The following is a 20,604-nucleotide window of genomic DNA, read 5'->3' as shown; positions in this document are numbered from 1 at the left end:
CGCCCTCCCCCGCCCCCTCCCCCCAGCCCGGCCCGCCGCCGCCGGGCCACGGGACATTCAGTCATTCCTTCCTTCCTTCCTTCCTTCCTTCATTCATTCATTCCGTCGTATCGATGGAGCGCCCACTCTGCGCGGAGCACTGCGCTCAGCGCTTGGAATGTACAATTCAATTCGGCAGCAGATAATAGTCACGATGACAATGTGGGGACTTGTTAAGCGCCCGCTATGTGCCGAGCACTGTTCTAAGCGCCAGGGGAGAGACAGGGTCATCAGGTTGTCCCCCGTGGGGCTCCCGGTCTTCATCCCCATTTTACAGATGAGGGAACTGAGGCCCAGAGAAGTGAAGGGACTGGCCCACAGTCACCTAACTGAGTGGCAGAGCCGGGATTCGAACCCATGACCTCTGACTCCCAAGCCCAGGCTCTTTCCGCTGAGCGGCGCTGCTTCTCTAACCATCCCTGCTCAACGACAGGCTCACGTGTCACCCCTATTGACCCCGCCACCCTATTGACACAGCGCTGGCCACAGAGTCATCCTGAGCAGCTTTTTTATTTCCAAACCATATTTGTTCAACCCTTACTACTACTAGTACTAATCATGGTGGACGCGAAGCACTTACAGTGTGCCGGGCACTGTACTGAGCACCGGGGCGGATAAAAGCAATCGAGTTGGACACGGTCCCTGTCCCACGTGGGGCTCCCATTTTACATATGAGGTCACTGAGGCCCAGAGAAGCGAAGTGACTTGCCCAAGGCCACACAGCAGACAGGCAGCAGATCCAGGACCAGAACCCAGGTTCTTCTGACTGCCAGGCTCCACTAGGGCCCAAGATCTTTGCGGGCAGGGACCAAATACCGACATTATATCTGTTTACTGTTTTATTGTCCTCTCCCAAGCGTTTAGCCTAGCTCTGTGCACCCAGTAAGTGCTCAATAAATAAAGTGCTAAATAAAGCACTACTGCATCAGCCTCCTTTCGGCCCTCCCAACCTTCTGTCTACTTCAGTCTGTCCTTCACTCTGCTGCCCAGATCACCTTTCTGCAGAAAGGCTCTGGGCACGTCACCCCCCCCTTCTCAAAAATCTCCAGTGGTTGCCTATCAACCTCCGTATCAAACAAAAACTCCTCACTATTGGCTTCAAACCTTTCCATCCCTTTCCTCCTTCTTACCTCACCTCTCTCCTCTCCTTCTCCATCGCAGTCCGTACACTCCGCTCCTCTGCTGCTGCTAACCTTCTCCCTGGGCCTCCATCTCACCTGTCCCACCGTCGACTCCTGGCCCACATCCTACCTGTGGCCTGGAATGCTCTCCCTCCTCAGATCCCCCAAACAATCACTCTTCCCCCCCCTTCAAAGCCCTACCGATGGATCACCTCCTCCAAGAGGCCTTCCCAGACCAAGCCCCTCTTTTCCTCAGCTCCCCCCCTTTCACGTCACTATGACTCACTCCCTTTGCTCTTCCCCCTCCCCCCTACCCACAGCACTTATGTATGTATGTATAATATCTATAATTCTATTTATTTATATTAATGCCTGTTCACTTGTTTCGATATCTGTCTCCTCCATTCTAGACTGCGAGCCCGGTGTGAGCAGGGATTGTCTCTCTGAATTGCTGAGTTGTACTTTCCAAGCACTTAGTACAGTGCTCTGCACACAGTAAGTGCTCAATAAATGCGATTGAATGAATGAATAAATACGATCGAATGATTGCTTGAATGTTTGCTGTTTTCTGTCCAATGGCTGGCTTGCGCCAGGGGAGCCGAAGGGACCTTTGTTTCCAAAGCAGAGGGTCTGGTGGGGGCAGGGGGAATCCTGTGAGCGGGTCCCGGTCCTGTCAGCCCCAAATCCGGGTACCGGTGGTCCGGTCCCAGTCTTCACAGGCCCTGTGGTGGGGTGGGGGGAGGTGGGGCCCGAGAGGGGCCCGGGGGGAGAGGGGAGGAGAGGGGAGGTGGGGTGGGGGCAGGAGCCCAGGGCGTGGGGGTGAGAGGGTGGGGGACAAGAAAGTGGGGCACCCAGGAATGGGGGCGACAGGACAGAAAATGGTGCTTTGCCCCCCGCCCCCGGAAAATCCTGCACATTCCAGAGCAGGGAGGGCCCCAGCGGCCAGGTGGCAGGGAAAACAAACCCTTCAGCCACCGCCCCCTCCACCATCTTCCTCTTCCTCCCTGGCCCTTCACCTACCTCCACCCTGCTGCTCCTACCCACTCGCCTCTCCCCGCCCACTTCCCTACCCTTTGCCCCCCTCCTCCATCTACTCTCTCTCCACCCTCGCTTTCCGCTGGGGTCAACAGCCCTGAGAATCCAGGCGTCCTGAGCCTGATTCCAGCTCTCTTCCCTCCCCACCCTGCCCTTGAATGTCCACTGGGTAGGCCCGTCAGTACCGGTCAGCGCGTCGGCCAGCCCGGGGCAGAGTGATCCTTCTGGTTAATAAACAGCATTGTCACCACCCTGGTCAGGACCTGAATTAGGACCCGAACTCCCTAGACTAGGGCATGATTCCTTCTCACTCCACTCCCGCCCCTCTCTGTCCCTCCATCGATCAATCTGTTTTTATGACTACCAATAATAATAGCAATGATAATAATCGAGAGTATTTACTGAGCCTTTATTGTGGGCAGAATGCACTATATTAAGCTTTAGGGACACCACGGGGAGCCTGGTCTGGGGAGCTGGGGATCCCAGGGACCCCTTCTCAGGGGAGCTGGGGGATGACAGGGAGCAGGGGGCATGGAGGGGCAAGGGATGGTGGCGGGGGGAGGGGGGGAGGGGCTCTAGCCAGGGGCAGTTGGGGATCTCAGGGAGCCTGTCCCGAGGAGGATTTTTGCTAGGCTGGAGTCAGAGCAGAGTGCCGAGGGCTCAGCACAGGGTTGGACTCGTCTAAAACACGCGGCCCTCCCTCGGCCGCAGACCAGATGCTCCCAGACCCGCTGAGCTTGGAGGCCTGCTGGTCGGTGAGAAAACAGACATCTTCATGTTTGCCAGATGACAAGATGTTCTTCCCCTCTCCCTGCTGGGTGCTCGCTGAGCCACATCCCTCATCCATCCCCTCCCTGGCCGGACCCATTGATCCCTGCTGCACGGCTGCTACCCAGACTCCCCACACTCCCAGATCCGCAGATCCCCAGCTCCCAGATTCCCCCACGATCCCCACACTCTCAGGTCCTCAGATCTCCAGCCCCCAGACTCCCACATTCCCAGAGCCTCAGATAGATCCTTAGCTCCAGGACTGCCACCTCCAGCTACTCAGATCCCCAGCCCCCAGACCCCTCACATTCCCAGATCCTCAGACCCCAAGCCCCTAGACCCCTCAATTCCCAGATTTCCAGTTCTCCAGATCCTCAGATCCCCAGCTTCCAGGCCCCCACGGTCCCAGATCTTCAGATCTCCAGGTTCCAGACTCCCAAGATCCCTGACCCCATCCCAAGTCCCAATTCAAGGTCCTCAGATCTCTGGTCTCCCAGTGTGGCCCGGAGGGTAAAGAAGCAGCAAAGCCTAGTGGATTCAACCTGCACCTGGGAGTCAGAAAGTTGTGTGTTCTAATCCCAGCTCTGCTACATGTCTGTTGATCTTGTGCAAGTCATTTTACTTCTCTGTGCCTCAGTTACCTCATCTGAATGGAGATTGAGACTGTGAGCCTCACATGGGACGGGGACTGTGTCCAACCCGATTTGCTTGTATCCATTCTAGCGTTAAGTACAGGGCCTGGCACATAGTAAGTGCTTAAGAAATACCAGAAATATTATTATTAAAGGAATCAGCAGAAATGGGAGAGATTCAACGGGCCGGGTCCTGGGGTTGGGCCAGGAAGCCATCCGTGGTCATGGCAACATGAGGCAACATGGGGTGGGGGTGGAATCCCCTATGGGAGTTGATACCCTTGACCTTGGTCAATCCATCAATCAACCGATCATTTATTGAGCACTCACTGTGTGCAGAGCACTGTACTAAGCACTTGAGAGAATACAATATAACAAAGTTAGTAGAAATGTTCCCTGCCCACAACCTGCTTACAGTCTAGAAAGCTAGACAGACGTTAATTCTGGAGAAACAGCGTGTCTCAGTGGAAAGAGCACGGGCTTTGGAGTCAGGGCTCATGAGTTCGAATCCCAGCTCTGCCACTTGTCAGCTGTGTGACTGTGGGCAAGTCACTTCACTTCTCTGGGCCTCAGTTCCCTCAACTGTAAAATGGGGATGAAGACTGTGAGCCCCATGTGGGACAACCTGATTCCCCTGTGTCTACCCCAGCGCTTAGAACAGTGCTCGGCACATAGTAAGCGCTTAACAAATACCAACATTATTATTATTAATTCATTCAATAGTATTTACTGAGTGCTTACTATGTGCAGAGCACTGTACTAAGCGCTTGGAATGTACAAATCGGCAACAAATAGAGACAGTCCCTGCCATTCACAGGCTTACAGTCTAATCGAATAAACTGTGGTATTTTCCTAAGCGCTTACTATGTGCAAAGCACTGTTCTAAGCGCTGGGGGATACAACATGATCAGGTTGTCCCACGTGGGGCTCACAGTTTTTTTTGACAGATGAGGTAACTGAGGCACAGAGAAGTTAAGTGACTTGCCCCAGGTCACACAGCTGACTAGCGGCGGAGCCGGGATTAGAACCCGTGACCTCTGACTCCCAAGCCCTTGCTCTTTCCACTGAGCCACGCTGCTTCTCTTAATATAAATAAATAAATGATGCATATGTCCAGAAGTGGTGTGGGGCTGAGGGAGGGGTGAATAAAGGGAGAAAATCCAAATGCAAGGGCGATGCAGAAGGAAGTGGGAGGAGAGGAAATGAGGGCTTAATCAAGCCCCTGGCCTGGGCCAGGAGTCTCTAAACCCACAGGCAGCAAGGTACTGTGTCCAACCTGATTACCGTGTATCTACCCTAGTGCTTAGTAGAGTATGTGGTACATAGTAAGCGCTTAACAAACACCGGTATTATTATTATGTATTAATACCAGAGGGAGTAAGTCGAAAAAGGAGAACGGTGGAGGTGGCGGGTCCGAAAACTGTCCACCAGGGGGCGGAGGTCCAAGATCGCGGATGCAGGAACTGTCCACTAGGGGACGCAAAGCTGAACGTCACTGAAGAAGGAACTGTCCACCAGGGGGCGCAGAGAGGCAGCGTGGCTCAGGGGAAAGAGCCCGGGCTTGGGAGTCAGAGGTCATGGGTTCTAATCCGATCTCCGCCGCTTGTCAGCTGAGTGACTTTGGGCAAGTCCTTTCATTTCTCTGGGCCTCAGTTCCCCCATCTGTAAAATGGGGATGACAACTGTGAGCCCCACGTGGGACCACCTGATCAGCTTGTATCCCCCTAGCGCTTAGAACAGTACTTGGCCCCTAGTAGGCGCTTAACAAGAAGCAGGGTGGCTCAGTGGAAAGAGCCTCCCGGTCTTGGGAGTCAGAGGTGGTGGGTTCTAATCCCTGCTCCGCCGCTTGCCAGCTGTGTGACTTTGGCCAAGTTACTTCACTTCTCTGGGCCTCAGTTCCCTCATCTGTAAAATGGGGATGAAAAACTGTGAGGCCCACGTGGGACCACCTGATCACCTTGTATCCCCTCAGCGCTTAGAACAGTGCTTGGCCCATAGTAAGCGCTTAACAAATACCACCGTTGTTGTTATTGTTAAGCGCCATTGAAGAAGGGACTGTCCACCAGGGGGCGCACAGTTAAGCGCCATTGAAGAAGGGACTGTCCACCAGGGGGCGCACAGTTAAGCGCCATTGAAGAAGGGACTGTCCACCAGGGGGCGCACAGTTAAGCGCCATTGAAGAAGGAACTGTCCACCAGGGGGCAGCGGTTGAAGGCTCACGGATGGGGCAGGTCCCTCCCGGGCCTGGTATGCAAATCAGTGGGCGGGGAAACTCCGTCCGACCCCTAGGTGGCAGCAGAGCTCCCCCTGGCAAGCCTGCCTCTACGCGGTTCAATAATAACAATGTTGGTATTTGTTAAGCGCTTACTATGTGCAGAGCACTGTTCTAAGCGCTGGGGGAGATACAAGGTAATCAGGTTGTCCCATGTGAGGCTCACAGTTAATTCCCATTTTACAGATGAGGTAACTGAGGCACAGAGAAGTTAGGTGACTTGCTGTGTGACTGGGGGCAAGTCACTTCACTTCTCCGTGCCTCATTTACCTCATCTGTAAAACTGGGGATTAAAAAAAATGTGAGCCCCACGTGGGACAACCTGATTACCCTGTATCTACCCCAGTGCTTAGAAATAATAATAATAATGTTGGTATTTGTTAAGCACTTACTATGTGCAGAGCACAGTTCTAGATACAGGGTGATCAGGTTGTCCCACGTGAGGCTCACAGTTAATCCCCATTTTACAGATGAGGTAACTGAGGCACAGAGAAGTTGTGACTTGCCCTCAGTCACACAGCTGACAAGTGGCTGAACCGGGAGTCGAATCCATGACCTCTGACTCCAAAGCCCGGGCTCTTTCCACTGAGCCACGCTGCATCCCTAGCCATGCTGCTTTGCTCCGCACATAGTAAGCGCTTAACAAATACCATAATTATTATTATTATCTGTTGTCAAATTCCACATAGAGAAGCAGGCAAGACACTTCACTTCTCTGTGCCTCAGGTACCTCATCTGGAAAGTGGGGATGAAGACTGTGAGCCCCACTTGGGACAACCTGATTACCTTGTACCTACTCCAGCACTTAGAATAGTGCTTGGCAGATAGTAAGCGCTTAACAAATACCATCATAATAATAATAATAATTCCAAGCACTTAGTATAGTGCTCTGCACATAGTAAGTGCTCAATCAATATGATTGAATGAATGAATGCATTGAAGTGCTTATGATGTGCTGGGCACTGTACTAAGTGCTGGGGTAGATAATAATAATAATAATAATAATAATAATGGTATTTCCTAAGTGCTTAACTATGTGCCAGGCACTGTACTAAGCGCTGGGGTGGATACAAGCAGATCGGGTAGGACACAGTCCTTGTCCCACATGGGGCTCCCCATCTCAATCCTCATTTTACAGATGAGGTAACTGAGGCCCAGAGAAATAAAGTGACTCACCCAGTAGACAAATGGAGAAGTGGGATTAGTACCCATACCCTTCTGACTCCCAGGCCCGTGCTCTATCCACTACACCATGCTGCTCTCATTCAAAAGTATTTATTAAGCACTCACTGTGTGCAAAGCACTGTACTAGGTGCTTGGAAAAGTACACTACAACAATAAACAGTGATATTCCCTGCCCACAATGATCTCACAGTGGGGGGTGGGGGTGGGGAGGAGAGGGATGTGAAGACAGGACCTTCCTGCCACCTCAAGAAGCCAAGCGTGATTCTCAGGAATAATTTATCACCCAAACAATCACACAGAGAAGCAGCCCGGTTTAGTGGAAAGAGCAAGGGCCTGGGAGTCAGGTGACTTGGGTACTAATCCCGGCTCCACCACATACCTGCGGGGTTACCTTGGTGAGTCACTTAATAATAATGTTGGTATTTGTTAAGAGCTTACTACGTGCAGAGCACTGTTCTAAGCGCTGGGGTAGATACAGGGGAATGAGATTGTCCCACGTGAGGTTCACAGTCTTCATCCCCATTTTACAGATGAGGGAACCGAGGCACAGAGAAGTGAAGTGACTTGCCCACAGTCACACAGCTGACAAGGGGCAGAGTTAACTTCTCTGTGCCTCAGTTCCCTCGTCTGCAAAATGGGGATTCACTTGTTCTCTCTCCTACTTGGACCGGGAGCTCCAGGTGCTTAATAAATACCACAGTTATGATGATGATGATGATTATTACAGGTTCAAGTGGAGTTTGGAGGGATTTGTGGGTGAGAGGGCACCAGTCCCTGCCTCTGCCCTGGCCCTGTTCCTGCCCTGTTCCACCCCCAGCCTCCAGGGGCAGGGGGACAAGAGAAGGGAAAAAAAAGGTTTGTAGGGGGGTTTCTTCCCCCTCCCCCATCTTCACCCCCCTGCCTCCGGGCTTGTTGTATTAATAATAATAATAATAATGATGATGATCTAATGAACTTGCATCTACCCCAGCGCTTAGAACAATGCTTGGCACATAGTAAGCTCTTAACAAGAATCATAATAATTAGGATGATGATGATGATGATGATGCCATTTATTAAACACTTTCTAGGTAGGTTTCAATCTCTGTGCTAAACACTGGGCCAGATAGCCAGATCGATGCCAATCCCTGCCCTACAAGGGTTTCCCAGTCAAAGAGGAAGAGAGAGCAGGGATCTTAACCCCACTGTCCTCAGGAGGGAAAACGAGGACCAGAGAGGTTCGGTGACTTTCCCAAGGTCATACAGCAGGCCGGGGGCGGAGCGGGGATTAGAACCGGAGATTTGCAGCTCGGGGCTCGGATGAGGCAATTCCCGTGGCATCAAGGGTGTGCCCTTGGGAAGTCAGTGTTCCCAACCGGCCGCAGGCCCCGACAGAGGAAAGATGGGGCGGGAGGGGAGGGTGAGGCGGGTGGAGAGGCAGGTGAGGCAGGTGACGGGCTCCGGTGGCTGCTTCCCCAAGCAGTGGGGTCCTTGTTTAGCCAACAGCAGGGCAGCACAGAGCAGCAGCAGCAGCAGCAGCAGCAGCAGGGAGGGGGGTCTGCCTGCCCGCCCGCCTCCTTCTCTCCACCCCCACCGGAGGTCCTCTGGACCTCAGTCTGGTTCCAAGCTCCCTCAGCCTTAATAAGCACAATAATAATAATAATAGTGGGATTTAAGCACTTACTGTGTTCCAGGCACTGTACTAAGTATGGGGGGAGGGGAGCGTGGGGATACAAGCAAACCCATTCGGATGCAGTTCTTGTCCCATGTGGGGCTCACGGTCACAATCCCCATTTTTCAGATGAAGTAACTGAGGCACAGAAAACTGAAATGACTTGCCCAAGGTCACCCAGCAGACGAGTGGCGGAGCCTGGTTTAGAACCCATGACCTTCTGACTCCCAGGCCCAGGCACTATCCACTACATCCTGGCCACAGGGCAGTGCCCCAAGGCAAGGAGGGGGTGCTGATTCCCCGTGAGTGTGGGGGGAGGGAAGGCTGAGGATCTCGCCTCTGCCACTTGTCAGCTGTGTGACCTCGGGCAAGTCACTTCACTTCTCTGTGCCTCAATTACCTCATCTGTAAAATGGGGCCGGAGACTGTCAGCCCCACAAGGGACAACCTCATTACCTCGTATCTCCCCCAGTGCTTAGAACAGTGCTTGGCACACGGTAAGCGCTTAACAAATACCATCATTATTATTATCTGCAGGGCACCAGGTGTGTGTGTGGGGGGTGGAGCTAAGCGGGCTGGGTCTCTGGGAGGGGGCTGAAGTGGGAAGCCTATTAACTTGGGTCTGTGCTCTGTAAAGCACCCTCAGCCCCACAAAACTTACACTCAGATCTCATACTCTCAATCTCGGAGAAGCAGCGTGGCTTACTGGAAAGAGCATGGGTTTGGGAGGCAGAGGTCATGGGTTCTAATCCTGTCTCTTATCAGCTGTGTGATTTTGGGCAAGTCACTTCTCTGTGCCTCAGTGACCTCATCTGTAAACTGGGGGTGAAGACTGTGAGCCCCACAAGGGGCAAGGACTGTGTCCAATCTGATTAGCTTGTATCCACCCCAGGGCTTAGTACAGTACCTAAATTTAGTAAGCACTTAACAAATACCATATTTATAATTCTTATTGTTAATAATAATAATAAGCTCCTCAAGCACTGAATGTTGGATTGATTCATTGACCGACCCTGTTCGGACTGCCATCTCCGAGGCCAGGGATTGGCCGGAGTCAGCGTCCACGCACGGATCGGCTTCCGGTCAGCAGGACAGTAGTCCTGGCAGGAAGAGACACTGCCAACTGCTTGTGCCACTAGCAGCTCCCTGGGGGCCAGTTTGCATGTGTGTGGGGTGTGTTTGTGTGACAAGATGGGTGGGGTGTGTTCGTGTGACTGCAAGAGAGTCCGGGAGTTTTGAGTGTGTGTGTGTGTTTTATGTTTGTGTGGAAGGGTGCGAGGTGGTGGGGGTGGGGAGGGCTTTGTGTGTGTGTGTGTGTGTGTGCACACGCACGCTCACACATGCTCAGGGTAGATTCTGTATTTGTGTGTTGGTAGGGTGAGCTGTTTACGTGTGGGCACAGAGCGCATTTGTGTCTGTGCAGGTGTGTGAGTGTGTGTATGCTCAGAGCGTGTTTGCATGTCATGTGGCATATGTTTGACAACATCACTGTCCACCCCATTTCACAAGCCTGCAACCTTGGCGTTATCTTCCACTCATCTCTCTCCTTCAGCCCTTATATTCAATCTGTCACCAAATCCTGCTGGCTCAACCTTCACGGTATTGCTAAAATCCACCCTTTCCCCTCCACCCAGACTGCTCCCATCTGATCCAAGCACTTATCCTAGCCCCCCTGGATTACTGCAGCAGCCTCCTCGCTGACCTCCCTGCCTCCCATCCCTCCCCGCTACAGCCCATATTTCACACCGCTGCCCCGATCATTTTTTCTACAGAAACGTTCAGTCCACATTTCCCCGCTCCTCAAGAACCTTCAGTGGTTGCCCATCCACCTCCGCATCAAACAGAAACTCCTCACCATCGGCTTTATGGCACTCAATCGTCTCGCTCCTTCCTATCTGGTCTCGATGATCTCCCACTACAACCCAGCCTGTTCCCTTTGTTCCTCCAGCGCCAACCTACTCACTGGGCCCCGATATAGTCTATCTCACCACCGGCCCCTCATCCACATCCTGCCTTTGGCCGGGAATCCCTCCCTCCCACTTTATATCTGACAGACCACCACTCTCCTCACCTTCAAACCCCTCCTAAAATCTCATCTCCTTCAGGAAGCCTTCCCTGACTAATCTCTCATCCTCTCAACTCTATCTCCCCTCTTGCTGACAGTTCCCTATACACGGGTCACCTAGTAAGCGCTTAGCAAGCGCCATAATTAGTATTAAACGCTTAACTTCTCACCCGCCCGGCCGAGAATTTATGTCTGTATCTTGGAGCTCTATAGCTTCCTCTATATGTAATTTATTTTAATGTCCTCTCCCCTACTAGGCTGTAAGCTCCTTGAGGCAGGGAAGTGTCTACCAAATCTATTATATAGCACTCTTCCAAGTAGCACTCAATAAATACCATTGATTATATGTAGTATATGTGCCCCAGCTCTTGTGTAGACTGTGAGCGCCATGAAGGACAGGGACTGGGTCCAACCTGAGTATCTTGTAGTTTCCCCAGCACTTAGAACAGTGCTAAATATTATTATCATTATTATTTAATGTGCACAAAAGGAAAGCGATTGCCTATGTGCTTAGATCAATCAGTGATATTTACTGAGTGCTTATTGCGTGCACTGTACTAAATGCTTGGGTGAATGCAATACAATGGAGTTGGTAGATATGTTCCCTATACATGAGTTTATAGGCTAGAGGGGGAGACAGACATTCAAAGAAATATATGTAAGTGCTGGGGGTTTGAGAGTGGGATGAATAATATCAAGTGCTTAAAGGGTTCGGATCCAAGTGCAAGGGAGAGGGGATAAGGGAAATGAAGGATTAGTTGGGGAAAAATCTCTAAGGTCCTGAAGGTGAGAAGAGGGGTATTCTGTGGTATAAGGGGGAGGAAGTTTCAGGCCTGAGGGAAGACGGGGGCAAGGGGTAGGCGGTGAGATGGATGAGATCAGTGAGTAGATCGGTGTTACAGGAGCCAAGTAAAGGGACTGGACTGTAGTAGATCAGCAAGGTAAGATAGGAGTGGGGTTAGCTGATTGAGTACTTTAAAGCAGACGGTGTGGGAGTTTCTGTTTGAAGTGGAGATGGAAGGGCAACGACTTCTAACCCACTGCTTTCAAACATGCTCATGTCTCCCCTACCCGAAGAAAACCTTCCCTCGGCCCCCTGGTCTCTCCAGTTATCGCCCTCCCTCCCTCCTATCATTCCCCTCAAAAGTCCTTGAGAGAGTTGTCTACACCCCTGCCTCCACTTCCCCTCCTCCAAATCTCTCCTTGACTCACTGCCTCCTTCCCTCCACAGAAATTGCCCTCTCTAAGGCCACCAATCATCTCCCCACTGGATTACTGCCTCAGTCTCCTTTATGACCTTCCAACCTCCTGTCTCTCCCCACTTCAGTCCACCCTTCACTCTGCTGCCGGGATTATATTTCTACAGAAACGTTCTGGGCATGTCACTTCTCTCCTCAAAAATCTCCAGTGGTTGCTTATCAACCTCCATATCAAACAAAAACTCCTCACTGTTGACTTCAAAACTGTCCATCACCTTAACTCTTCCTACCTCACCTCCCTTCTCTCCTTCTCCATCGCAGCCCGCACACTCTGCTCCTCTGCCGCCGCTGACCTTCTCACTTGATCTCGTTCTGGCCTGTCCCGCTGTCGACCCCTGGCCCATGACCTACCTCTGGCCTGGAACGCCCTCCTTCCTCAAATCTTCCAAACAACCACACTTCCCCCCTCCAAAGCCCTACAGAAGGCTCACCTCCTCCAAGAGGCCTTCCCAGACTAAGCCCCCCTTTTCCTCAGCTCCCTCTCCCCTCCCCGTCACTCCAACTTGCTCCCTTTCCTCTACCCCCCGCCCCACGGCACTCATGTACATATGTACAAATCTATATTTCAATTTATTTATATTATTGCCTGTTAGCTTATTTTGATGTATATATATCTATAGTTCTATTTATAATGATGCCTGTTTTCTTGTTGTGATGTCTGTCTCCCCGCTTCTAGACTGTAAGCCCGGTGTGGGCAGGGATTGTCTCTGTTGCTGAATTGTCCTAAGTGCTTAGTACAGTGCTCTGCATAAAGTAAGTGCTCAGTAAACATAATTGAATGTATGAATCTTCTTTTTGCCAAATCCAACGGCCTCTACTCCATCCTAATCCTCCTCCAACTTTCAGCTGCCTTCAACATTGTAGAACACTCCCTTCTCCGGGACATATTATACTACCTCATCTTCACTGGCACTGTTCTCTCCTGGCTCTCCACCTTTCTCTCTGGCCGCATATTTTTAGTCTCTTTTGTAGGCTACTCCTCTGCCTTTCCCCCTAACTCTAGGAGTCCCTCAAGGCTCAGTTCTGGGTCCCCTTCTGTTCTCCATCTACACCCACTCCTTTCGAGAACTCATTCGCTCCCATCTTTAAGTGGATGATTGCAAATCTACTTCTCCAGTCCTGACCTCTTTCCTTCTCTGCAATCTTGCATTTTCTTCTCCCTTCAGGACATCTCTCCTTGGAGGTCCCGCTGACATCTCAAATTTAACATGCCCAAAACAGAACTCCTCATCTTCCCCCGCAAACCCTGTCCTCCCCTTGTCTTAGCGTGTTTGAAAGTAGTGGGGAAGAAGCCACTGAAGAGAGAACAAAGGGTGTGAATCCAAGTCCAAGTGTGACTGTAGGCAGAGAGCTGTCTGTCCTGGGCACCTACTATATGCAGAGTGCTGTACTGAGTAACAACACTAATAATATTAATAATAATTCTGGTATTTGTTAAGTGCTTACTATGTGCCAGGCACTGTACTAAGGCTGGGGTGGATACAAGCATATTGGGTTGAACGCGGTCCCTGTCCCCTGTGGGGCTCACAGTCTCATCCCCATATTACAGATGAGGTAACTGAGGCACAAAGAAGTGAAGTGACTTGCCCGAGGTCACACAGCAGACAAGTGGTGGAACTGGGATTAGAACCCAAGACCTCCTGACTCCCAGCCCCATGCTCTATGCACTATAGCATATATGCAAAGTACTGTCCATCCTGGGCACCTACTATGTGCAGAGCGCTATACTGGGCTCTTCCTGTGAGTAGAGTGTTGGACTCAGTCCACGTACACCTTAGGCAACCTTCCCATCCTCCCCCAACCCGGGTCATGTCCAGAAGCTTGAATAATAATGATGGCATTTGTTATGTGCTTACCATGTGCAAAGCACTGTTCTAAGGGCTGGGGAAGTAATAAGGTGATCAGGTTGTCCCGCTTGGGGCTCACAGTCTTAATGCCCATTTTACAGATGAGGTAACCGAGGCACAGAGAAGTGAAGTGACTTGTCCAAAGTCACACACCTGACAAGCGGCGGAGCCGGGATTTGAACGCATGATCTCTGACTCCCCAGCCGGGGGTCTTTCCACTGAGCCACACTGCTTGATGCAGGATGGGGGTTGCCCGTGGCACGGGGGAGTTGGAGGGGGTGGCAGAGCGGGACTAGGACCATGCGGGTGGGGGAAGGAGAGTGATGCGGGACCAGCTGTGTGCAGGCGAAAGCGGGATTCAAACCTGCTCCTGGGACACGCAGTGGCGGCTTCGACTCCGACAGTGTCCTCACCATTGGGTTTAAAGCCGTCCATCACCATGACCCCTCCTACCTCACCTCACTTCTCTCCTTCTCCATCTCAGCCCCACCCTCCGCTCCTCTGCCGCCGCTCACCTCCTCACTGGGCCTCCATTTCTCCTGTCTTGCCACAGATCCCTGGCTTATGTCTTGCTTCTGGCCTGGAACGCCCTCCCCCCTGAAATCCACCAGACAAAGACTCTCCCCCATTTCAAAGCCTTAAGGCCCATCTTCTCCAAGAGGCCTTGCCAGACCAAGCCCCACTTTTCCTCATCTCCCTCGTCCTTCTGCGTCACCCTGACTCGCTCCCTTTGCTCTTGGCGCCTCCCCCCACCCCACACCACTTATGTATATATCTGTCCTTTTTATTTATTTATATTGATGCCCGTTCATTTGTATTGATGTCTGTCTTCCCCTGACCCCCAGAATGTGAGCTTGTTATGGGCAGGGATTGTCTCTATTGCTGTACTGTACCTTCCCAAGTGCATAGTACAGTGCTCAAGCACTCAATAAATACGATTGAATGAATAAATGAATGACGGTGTACCCGCCTCCGCTCGCCCATATCCCGGCCCCTCCCTCAGTTCCAGTGTGACCTTGAACCTGAAATGACCCCTCCGCCCCCCCCTTAGGAATGCCCAGCCGAGGGGACGGGAAGAGGGGCAGACATTGAGTCCTCAATCTGTGCCCCTCAGCATCGGGTCCCCAGGCTTCCCGGCCCAGCCCCCCCAGTCCCTGGCCCGGAGCCCCCAGGTCCGGCACCCAGGATACCCAGGAATCCACCTGCCTCTCTTCCCCTCATTCCTTCCTCCATGCCACAGGCCTCCCCCTGCTGCTTCGACGTGGTCTCCGGAAGATGGGGGGAGGGAGGAATGGGGGTGTCTCTCTTACACACACACACACATACACACACACACACCCGGGAATCCAGAAGCTCAAACACACAGACACACACACCTGCATACAGTCACGCAGACACACACACCTGCTGGCCGACGCTGGCCCGCCCCCCGGGGCAAGGTGAGAGAGCCACCGGTCGGTCGGTGAGTCGGTCGGTCGGCCAGCCAGTCGGCCAGGCTGGGATCGCGCCTGCTCTCGCTCTGCCTCATTAAGAACCGGCCGGAGCAGGACCCGGTCAGGACCGGGCTGAGCCCCGGCTTCCTCCAGCCCGGCCGTGGCAAGGAAAGAGAGAAGAGGAGGACGAGGAGGAGAAGGAGGAGGAAGAAGAGGAGGAGTGAACTGTCCTGGGTCCCATCCGGGTCCCTGCTGCGGTCAGCTCCCAGTCCGGGGTCGCCCCAGCCCGGCCCGCTCAAGGCCATGGCGGAGGACGCGTCTTTCCGCCCGGGCCTCATTGTGCTGGGCGCGTTCCTGGTGGCCGTGGGCATGTTCATCATGAGCACGGACCGCCCGCAGGTCTACATCACCTTCTGCGCCGTGGGGGTCGGCCTGGTGGCCGTGGGGGTCGTCTGGAGCCTGTGCCGTTGCTACCCCAAGGTAGGCAGGGTCCCGTCTCGCCCGGCTTCCTCCTTGCTGGGGGCCAGAGAGGAGCCTGGGATCCGGGGGTGGGGACTGGCTCCTTGAGGATTCGGGCCCCTCTCAGCCCCGTCTCCTGCCTCCACCGTCCCCGGCCCGTCCAAGGAGACCGGAGGTCAAGGACCCTTCCTTCTTCTTCTCACTGCCTCCCTATGGTGACTGGGACAGCGGTGGTGGCGGTGATGATGACAGTGGTGGTGATGGTGGTGATGGCGGTGGTGGTGGTGAGGATGATGGGCAGGGAACGTGTCTATAAACTCTCTTGTACCGTACTCTCCCAAGCACGTAGTACAGTGCTCTGCCCACAGTAAATGCTCAATAGGTACCATCGATTGAATGATTAACGGTGGCGGTGATGGCAGCGAGGCTGACGATGGTGGGTGTCCATCTAGGAACCTTACTTCCGGCTCAAAATCTCTCTGGAGAACATGGAATCCGCTCCCCCCCGCCCAACCACACCTCTCCCTTGGCAGTGTCCGGTCCCCATAGCGACAGGCGATGGGATGGCCGGAAGATTGGGCCCTGGGGCCGGAGCAGGGGGCAAGCTCCCTAGGGTGGGCAGGACGGAGCAGCGGAAGAGATGGGCAGCATGGCCTAGTGACAAGAGTGTGGGCCTGAGGATCAGAGGACCTGAGTTCTAATTCCAGGTCCACCGCTTGTCTTCTGTGTGACCTTGGGCAAGTCACTTCATTTTTCTGTACCTCAGTTTCTTCATCTGTAAAATGGGGATGGAGACTGGGAGTCCCACGTGGGACATGAACTGTGTCCAACCTGATTATCTTGTATCTAACCCGGCGCTTAACACAGTGCCCGGCACATAGCGAGTGCTTAACAGATGCCATAAAAAAATCCAACCCTGGGTACATCTGGGCCCCAGGGTTGGTTCTGCTCTTCTGCCTGGGCGATCGGGCCCCGCACCACCCCTCCCCGCCCTGGAGGTTCTCAGGGATCAATCAGGTGCCATCTCGGCTGGGTTGGGCGTTCCAGGAGTGGACTGGGTGGAACCCAGGGGTGAGGGTGGTTCTGGTGAGCTGCCAGGAGGCACGCCTTCCCTCGCACCCTGAGCCCTTGTGGAAAGCCTAGAGCTGGGAAGCTATGGAAGACATCACCTGGGGCATTCCCCTGCCTTCCAGCAGGTCCTAGGCCTCCAGAATCAGAATAGCCAGAAGTGGCTACTCAAGGACTCAGAGGCCACAGCCCTCCTCTCCCCTCCTCAGGCATCACCCACTTTTTAAGTCCTTCCGTGGGTCTGGATGAAATCTTTCCTGCTGTTCAGAGTTCAGGCCACAGGCTGCCTTGTCCCCTGAGGCTGATGGAGCAGGACAAAGGATTTAACTCATCCTCTCCTCCCCTCACAGGAGTTTCGGGGTGAAATGCAGTGGCTGGGGAGGTCTGGGGCACAGGGGCTGTGGGGCTTCCTCTTCCCTTCTTCTCTGCTGTCTCTGTCTCTGTCTCTCGGCTAACTTGCTATTTAATCCTGTCCCCCGTTTACCTGCCTAGCTCTGTCTGTCTGCCTGTCTGTCCACTAGCACCCTCTTTAATTCTGTCCCGCTGTCTACCTCTCTAGCACTATCTCTCTATGTGTCTCTGGGGAGCGAAGCAGAGGTCAACGACCTAAGGCTGATCTGGCAAAGAACTGCGGATTTAGATTATCTGTTGGAAGCTGCCTGGGGCCCAGGGTGGGTGGGCGGGGGGTAAGGGGCAGCGGCGGGTGGGCAGGAGGCAGAGAGCAAGCCTCTTCAGCCCCTTCCCCGTGGGCTTGCAGGTGACGTTTGTGCCCGCTGACTCCGACTTTGAGGCGTTGCTGGCGCAGAAGCTCCCGAGGCCCCCAGAGACCAGGTTCGTGGAGAAAAAGTGAGTCAGTTCCCCCGGCGGATGGGGGGTGGGCAAAGGCGGCAGGGAATGGGGAGGGCGAAGGGCCTGTCTGTCTGCTGGTGCCTGCCTTTTGGGCACTCCCAGGCTAGCTGGGGTCGGGGGAGGGAGAGGGTGTGAGGGAGGGGAGAAGGGGTGAGATGTGGAAAGGGCTCAGAGAAGGGGAGCGGGTGGGGCTGCATGGGCTGGGGTGTGTGATGGCGGCTGGGGCAGGAGGACTGGGGCCCAGGAAACTTCTTTATTATTATTATTAGCAATAATAATAATATTTATTGAGCACTTACTCTATGCAAAGCGCTGTAATAATAATAATGTTGGCATTTGTTAAGCGCTTACTGTACTAAGCACTTGGGAGACTGTAGTATAGCGTCAAACACATTCCCTGCCCACTTTGAGCTCACAGTCTAGAGTGGAAGAGAGAGTGGCCCACTGGGCTCTCAATAAACCCTGGACTTTGCCCCTCCGAGTGAGGGCACCCAACCCACAATGCCCCTGGTGCCTCCCACCCCCACCCCCACTCCCCAGCCACCGCCTCCCACTTGTCCCAGGATTTCAGGTCTTTGGGATCTGGAAGTTCTCCCCAAGATCTGGCTGAAATATTTCCAGTCAGTGGGCTGGGTTTTCCTTTCTTCCCTGCCCTCCCCCTCCTCCCCCCAAGGTTGATGACCCCTCTCTCCCCCACCGCCCTGACCCTGGCTTCAGTAAGCAGCGTGGCTCAGTGGAAAGAGCATGGGCTTTGGAGTCAGAGGTCATGAGTTCGAATCCCAGCTCTGCCACTTGTCAGCTGTGTGACTGTGGGCGAGTCACTTAACTTCTCTGGGCCTCAGTTACCTCATCTGTAAAATGGGGATTAAGACTGGGAGCCCCATGTGGGACAACCTGATGAGAAGCAGCGTGGCTCACTGGAAAGAGCACAGGCTTTGGAGTGAGAGGTCATGGGTTCGAACCCCGGCTCTGCCACTTGCCAGCTGTGTGACTTTGGGCAAGTCACTTAACTTCTCGGTGCCTCAGTTCCCTCATCTGTAAAATGGGGATTAAGACTGTGAGCCCCACGTGGGACAACCTGATTCCCTTGTGTCTACCCCAGCGCTTAGAACAGTGCTCGGCACATAGTAAGCGCTTAACAAATACCAACATTATTATTCCCCTGTGTCTCCCCCAGCGCTTAGAACAGTGCTCTGCACATAGTAAGCGCTTAACAAATACCAACATTATTATTATTTTTATTAATTCCCCTGCCTCGGTGTCCCTCAGGCCCCAGCAGCCCTATGCCTGGCTGGAGGAGGAAGCCAGGCCAGCCCCTCCTCCCATCATCTTCCACCACCTCCAGCTGGAGCCTCAGGGCTCCGGAGGGCACTGGGGGGGCCGAGGGGCTGACCGGCCGGACCCGTGTGAGCCGGGGGACAGCGGTGCCCAGAGATCCGTACAGGCTAGCGTGGAAGTCCACCAGGGCCCGGATGGCAGCAGGAGATGGAGCCAAGGCCCGGCAGAGGACTGGTGAGGGTCCCCGCGTTGGGCTACCTCCACGGGTCCGGGGTGGGGGCTGGGGGCAGGGAGGACTCTGGGCCAAGATGAGGGGCCTGGGGGTAGGGGGTTGAGCTGGGTGAGGAGAGGCCGAATAGGGGCTCTTCCAGGCACTCCCCCGACCCCGATCCTAACCCCTGCCTTGCCCTGACCCAAGTACTAATGTTACTTTTTATTTCCAGAACTTTTCTTTTCAATTTCGCTTGAACTTTGATCTTTGGCCTTCACGGCTGTAGGCTCAGCGTTGGACTGTTTAGTGGGTGACCCCTGGGGTCCGTGTCAACCCTTCCACCCTGGCAGATGTAGCTACGGCCACCCTCTCCCCCGCGCCCTTTTCCCCACGGGCCTCCCCTCCCCAGTCCTTTCCTTCCCTGGCCTCTCCCTGCCCCCACGAACCCCTCCTTCATCCTGGGTCCCACCACCCCTCACTGGCTCCCTGTGTCCTTGCAGCTGGGCAGCCCCCACCCACGCTCGGGCCCCTCTGGCCTCCTTCCTGGACGATGAGGATGTCTTCTCTTCGCTGGAATCCCGCTGTAGCCACGCCGGCCTGCCACCCCCCAGGCAGCCCACCCCTGACCTCTACGGAGGCTTTGCCCTTATCGACGCGAAGGAGGAGGTCCTTGTGTCCCCCGCCCCGCTCCCTGGGCCGGGCCCAGCGGGGGATCCAGCGGCCACCCAGGAGGGGGGACCCGAGGAGGTGGGGAGTGGGGAGAAGGAGGAAGGGGAAGACAGGGAGGAGGACGGGGATTTGTTTTACGGGCTGAGGGATGGGGACGTCCTGGTGGACGGGGACTCAGATTTGGAACTGGACGTTTAGGGGGTTGAGCGAGGGGTGGGAGCAGAGGACTCCATGTGGGGCCAGGCCTTGCACAAAACCACAAAGCCTTTCAGTGTGTGTGGGACTCTATGGGGGCTGGAGGCTCCCGCCCCTCTGCAGCATGCCCTCAGTCAGCTGCTGACCCGGCCAGCTAAGGACTCTGTGTTTGACAGGCCCTATGGGATGCGCAGAGGAACTGTGAGCTGGTTACCTTCCTGGAGACCCGCTCTCATGGTCAGAGATGGACTATTCGACACCCCTGACTCTTCCCCAGTGACCCAACACGAACCATCCAACCCCCCCCCCCCGACTCACCCCTCTCCAACCATGTCTCTCCCCAGTGACCCAGCATGGACAGCCAATATCCCTGATATTCCCCTCTCCACCTCCAACTCCCAGTGACCCAGCACAGACTCCAACACACCTGACTCTCTCCTTTCTATCACTGGTTTCCCCCGGTAACCCAGCTCGGAAGGTCGAATGGGGAATAGCAATTTGTGCTGGATGGGGAAGGGCAATTCCCCGCCGGTGTTCACCCCTTTTCTGGCTCTGTAAAGTCCTTCCG

General features: G+C 54.1%; 1 protein-coding gene across 2 annotated transcripts; it reads left to right on the top strand.

Moving 5' to 3' along the window:
• Positions 1–15,237: 15,237 nt before the first annotated feature.
• BSND (barttin CLCNK type accessory subunit beta) lies at positions 15,238–20,366 on the top strand. Of its 2 annotated transcripts, none has more exons than XM_039914731.1 (4): positions 15,238–15,787; positions 17,592–17,665; positions 18,953–19,195; positions 19,673–20,366. In XM_039914731.1, exons 1-4 carry the CDS (start codon positions 15,611–15,613, stop codon positions 20,037–20,039), a joined length of 861 nt encoding a protein of 286 aa, XP_039770665.1. In that variant the 5' UTR covers positions 15,238–15,610; the 3' UTR covers positions 20,040–20,366. The 2 variants fall into 2 exon arrangements, with proteins under 2 accessions (XP_039770665.1, XP_039770664.1); XM_039914730.1 differs by having other exon boundaries at positions 17,592–17,680.
• Positions 20,367–20,604: the final 238 nt, after the last annotated feature.

This window comes from Ornithorhynchus anatinus, chromosome 18, assembly GCF_004115215.2.
Source record: "Ornithorhynchus anatinus isolate Pmale09 chromosome 18, mOrnAna1.pri.v4, whole genome shotgun sequence".
Taxonomy (NCBI): Eukaryota; Metazoa; Chordata; class Mammalia; order Monotremata; family Ornithorhynchidae; genus Ornithorhynchus; species Ornithorhynchus anatinus.
This window is presented reverse-complemented; position numbering and strand designations above follow the sequence as displayed.

Bases quoted from the DNA above. Each gene is read 5' to 3' on its own strand.
- BSND (XM_039914730.1), top strand. From the start codon at position 15,611: ATGGCGGAGGACGCGTCTTTCCGCCCGGGCCTCATTGTGCTGGGCGCG. The intron at 15,788-17,591 runs GTAGGCAGGGTC...GTGGGCTTGCAG, and splicing joins TGTGCCGTTGCTACCCCAAG to GTGACGTTTGTGCCCGCTGA. The intron at 19,196-19,672 runs GTGAGGGTCCCC...GTGTCCTTGCAG, and splicing joins CAAGGCCCGGCAGAGGACTG to CTGGGCAGCCCCCACCCACG.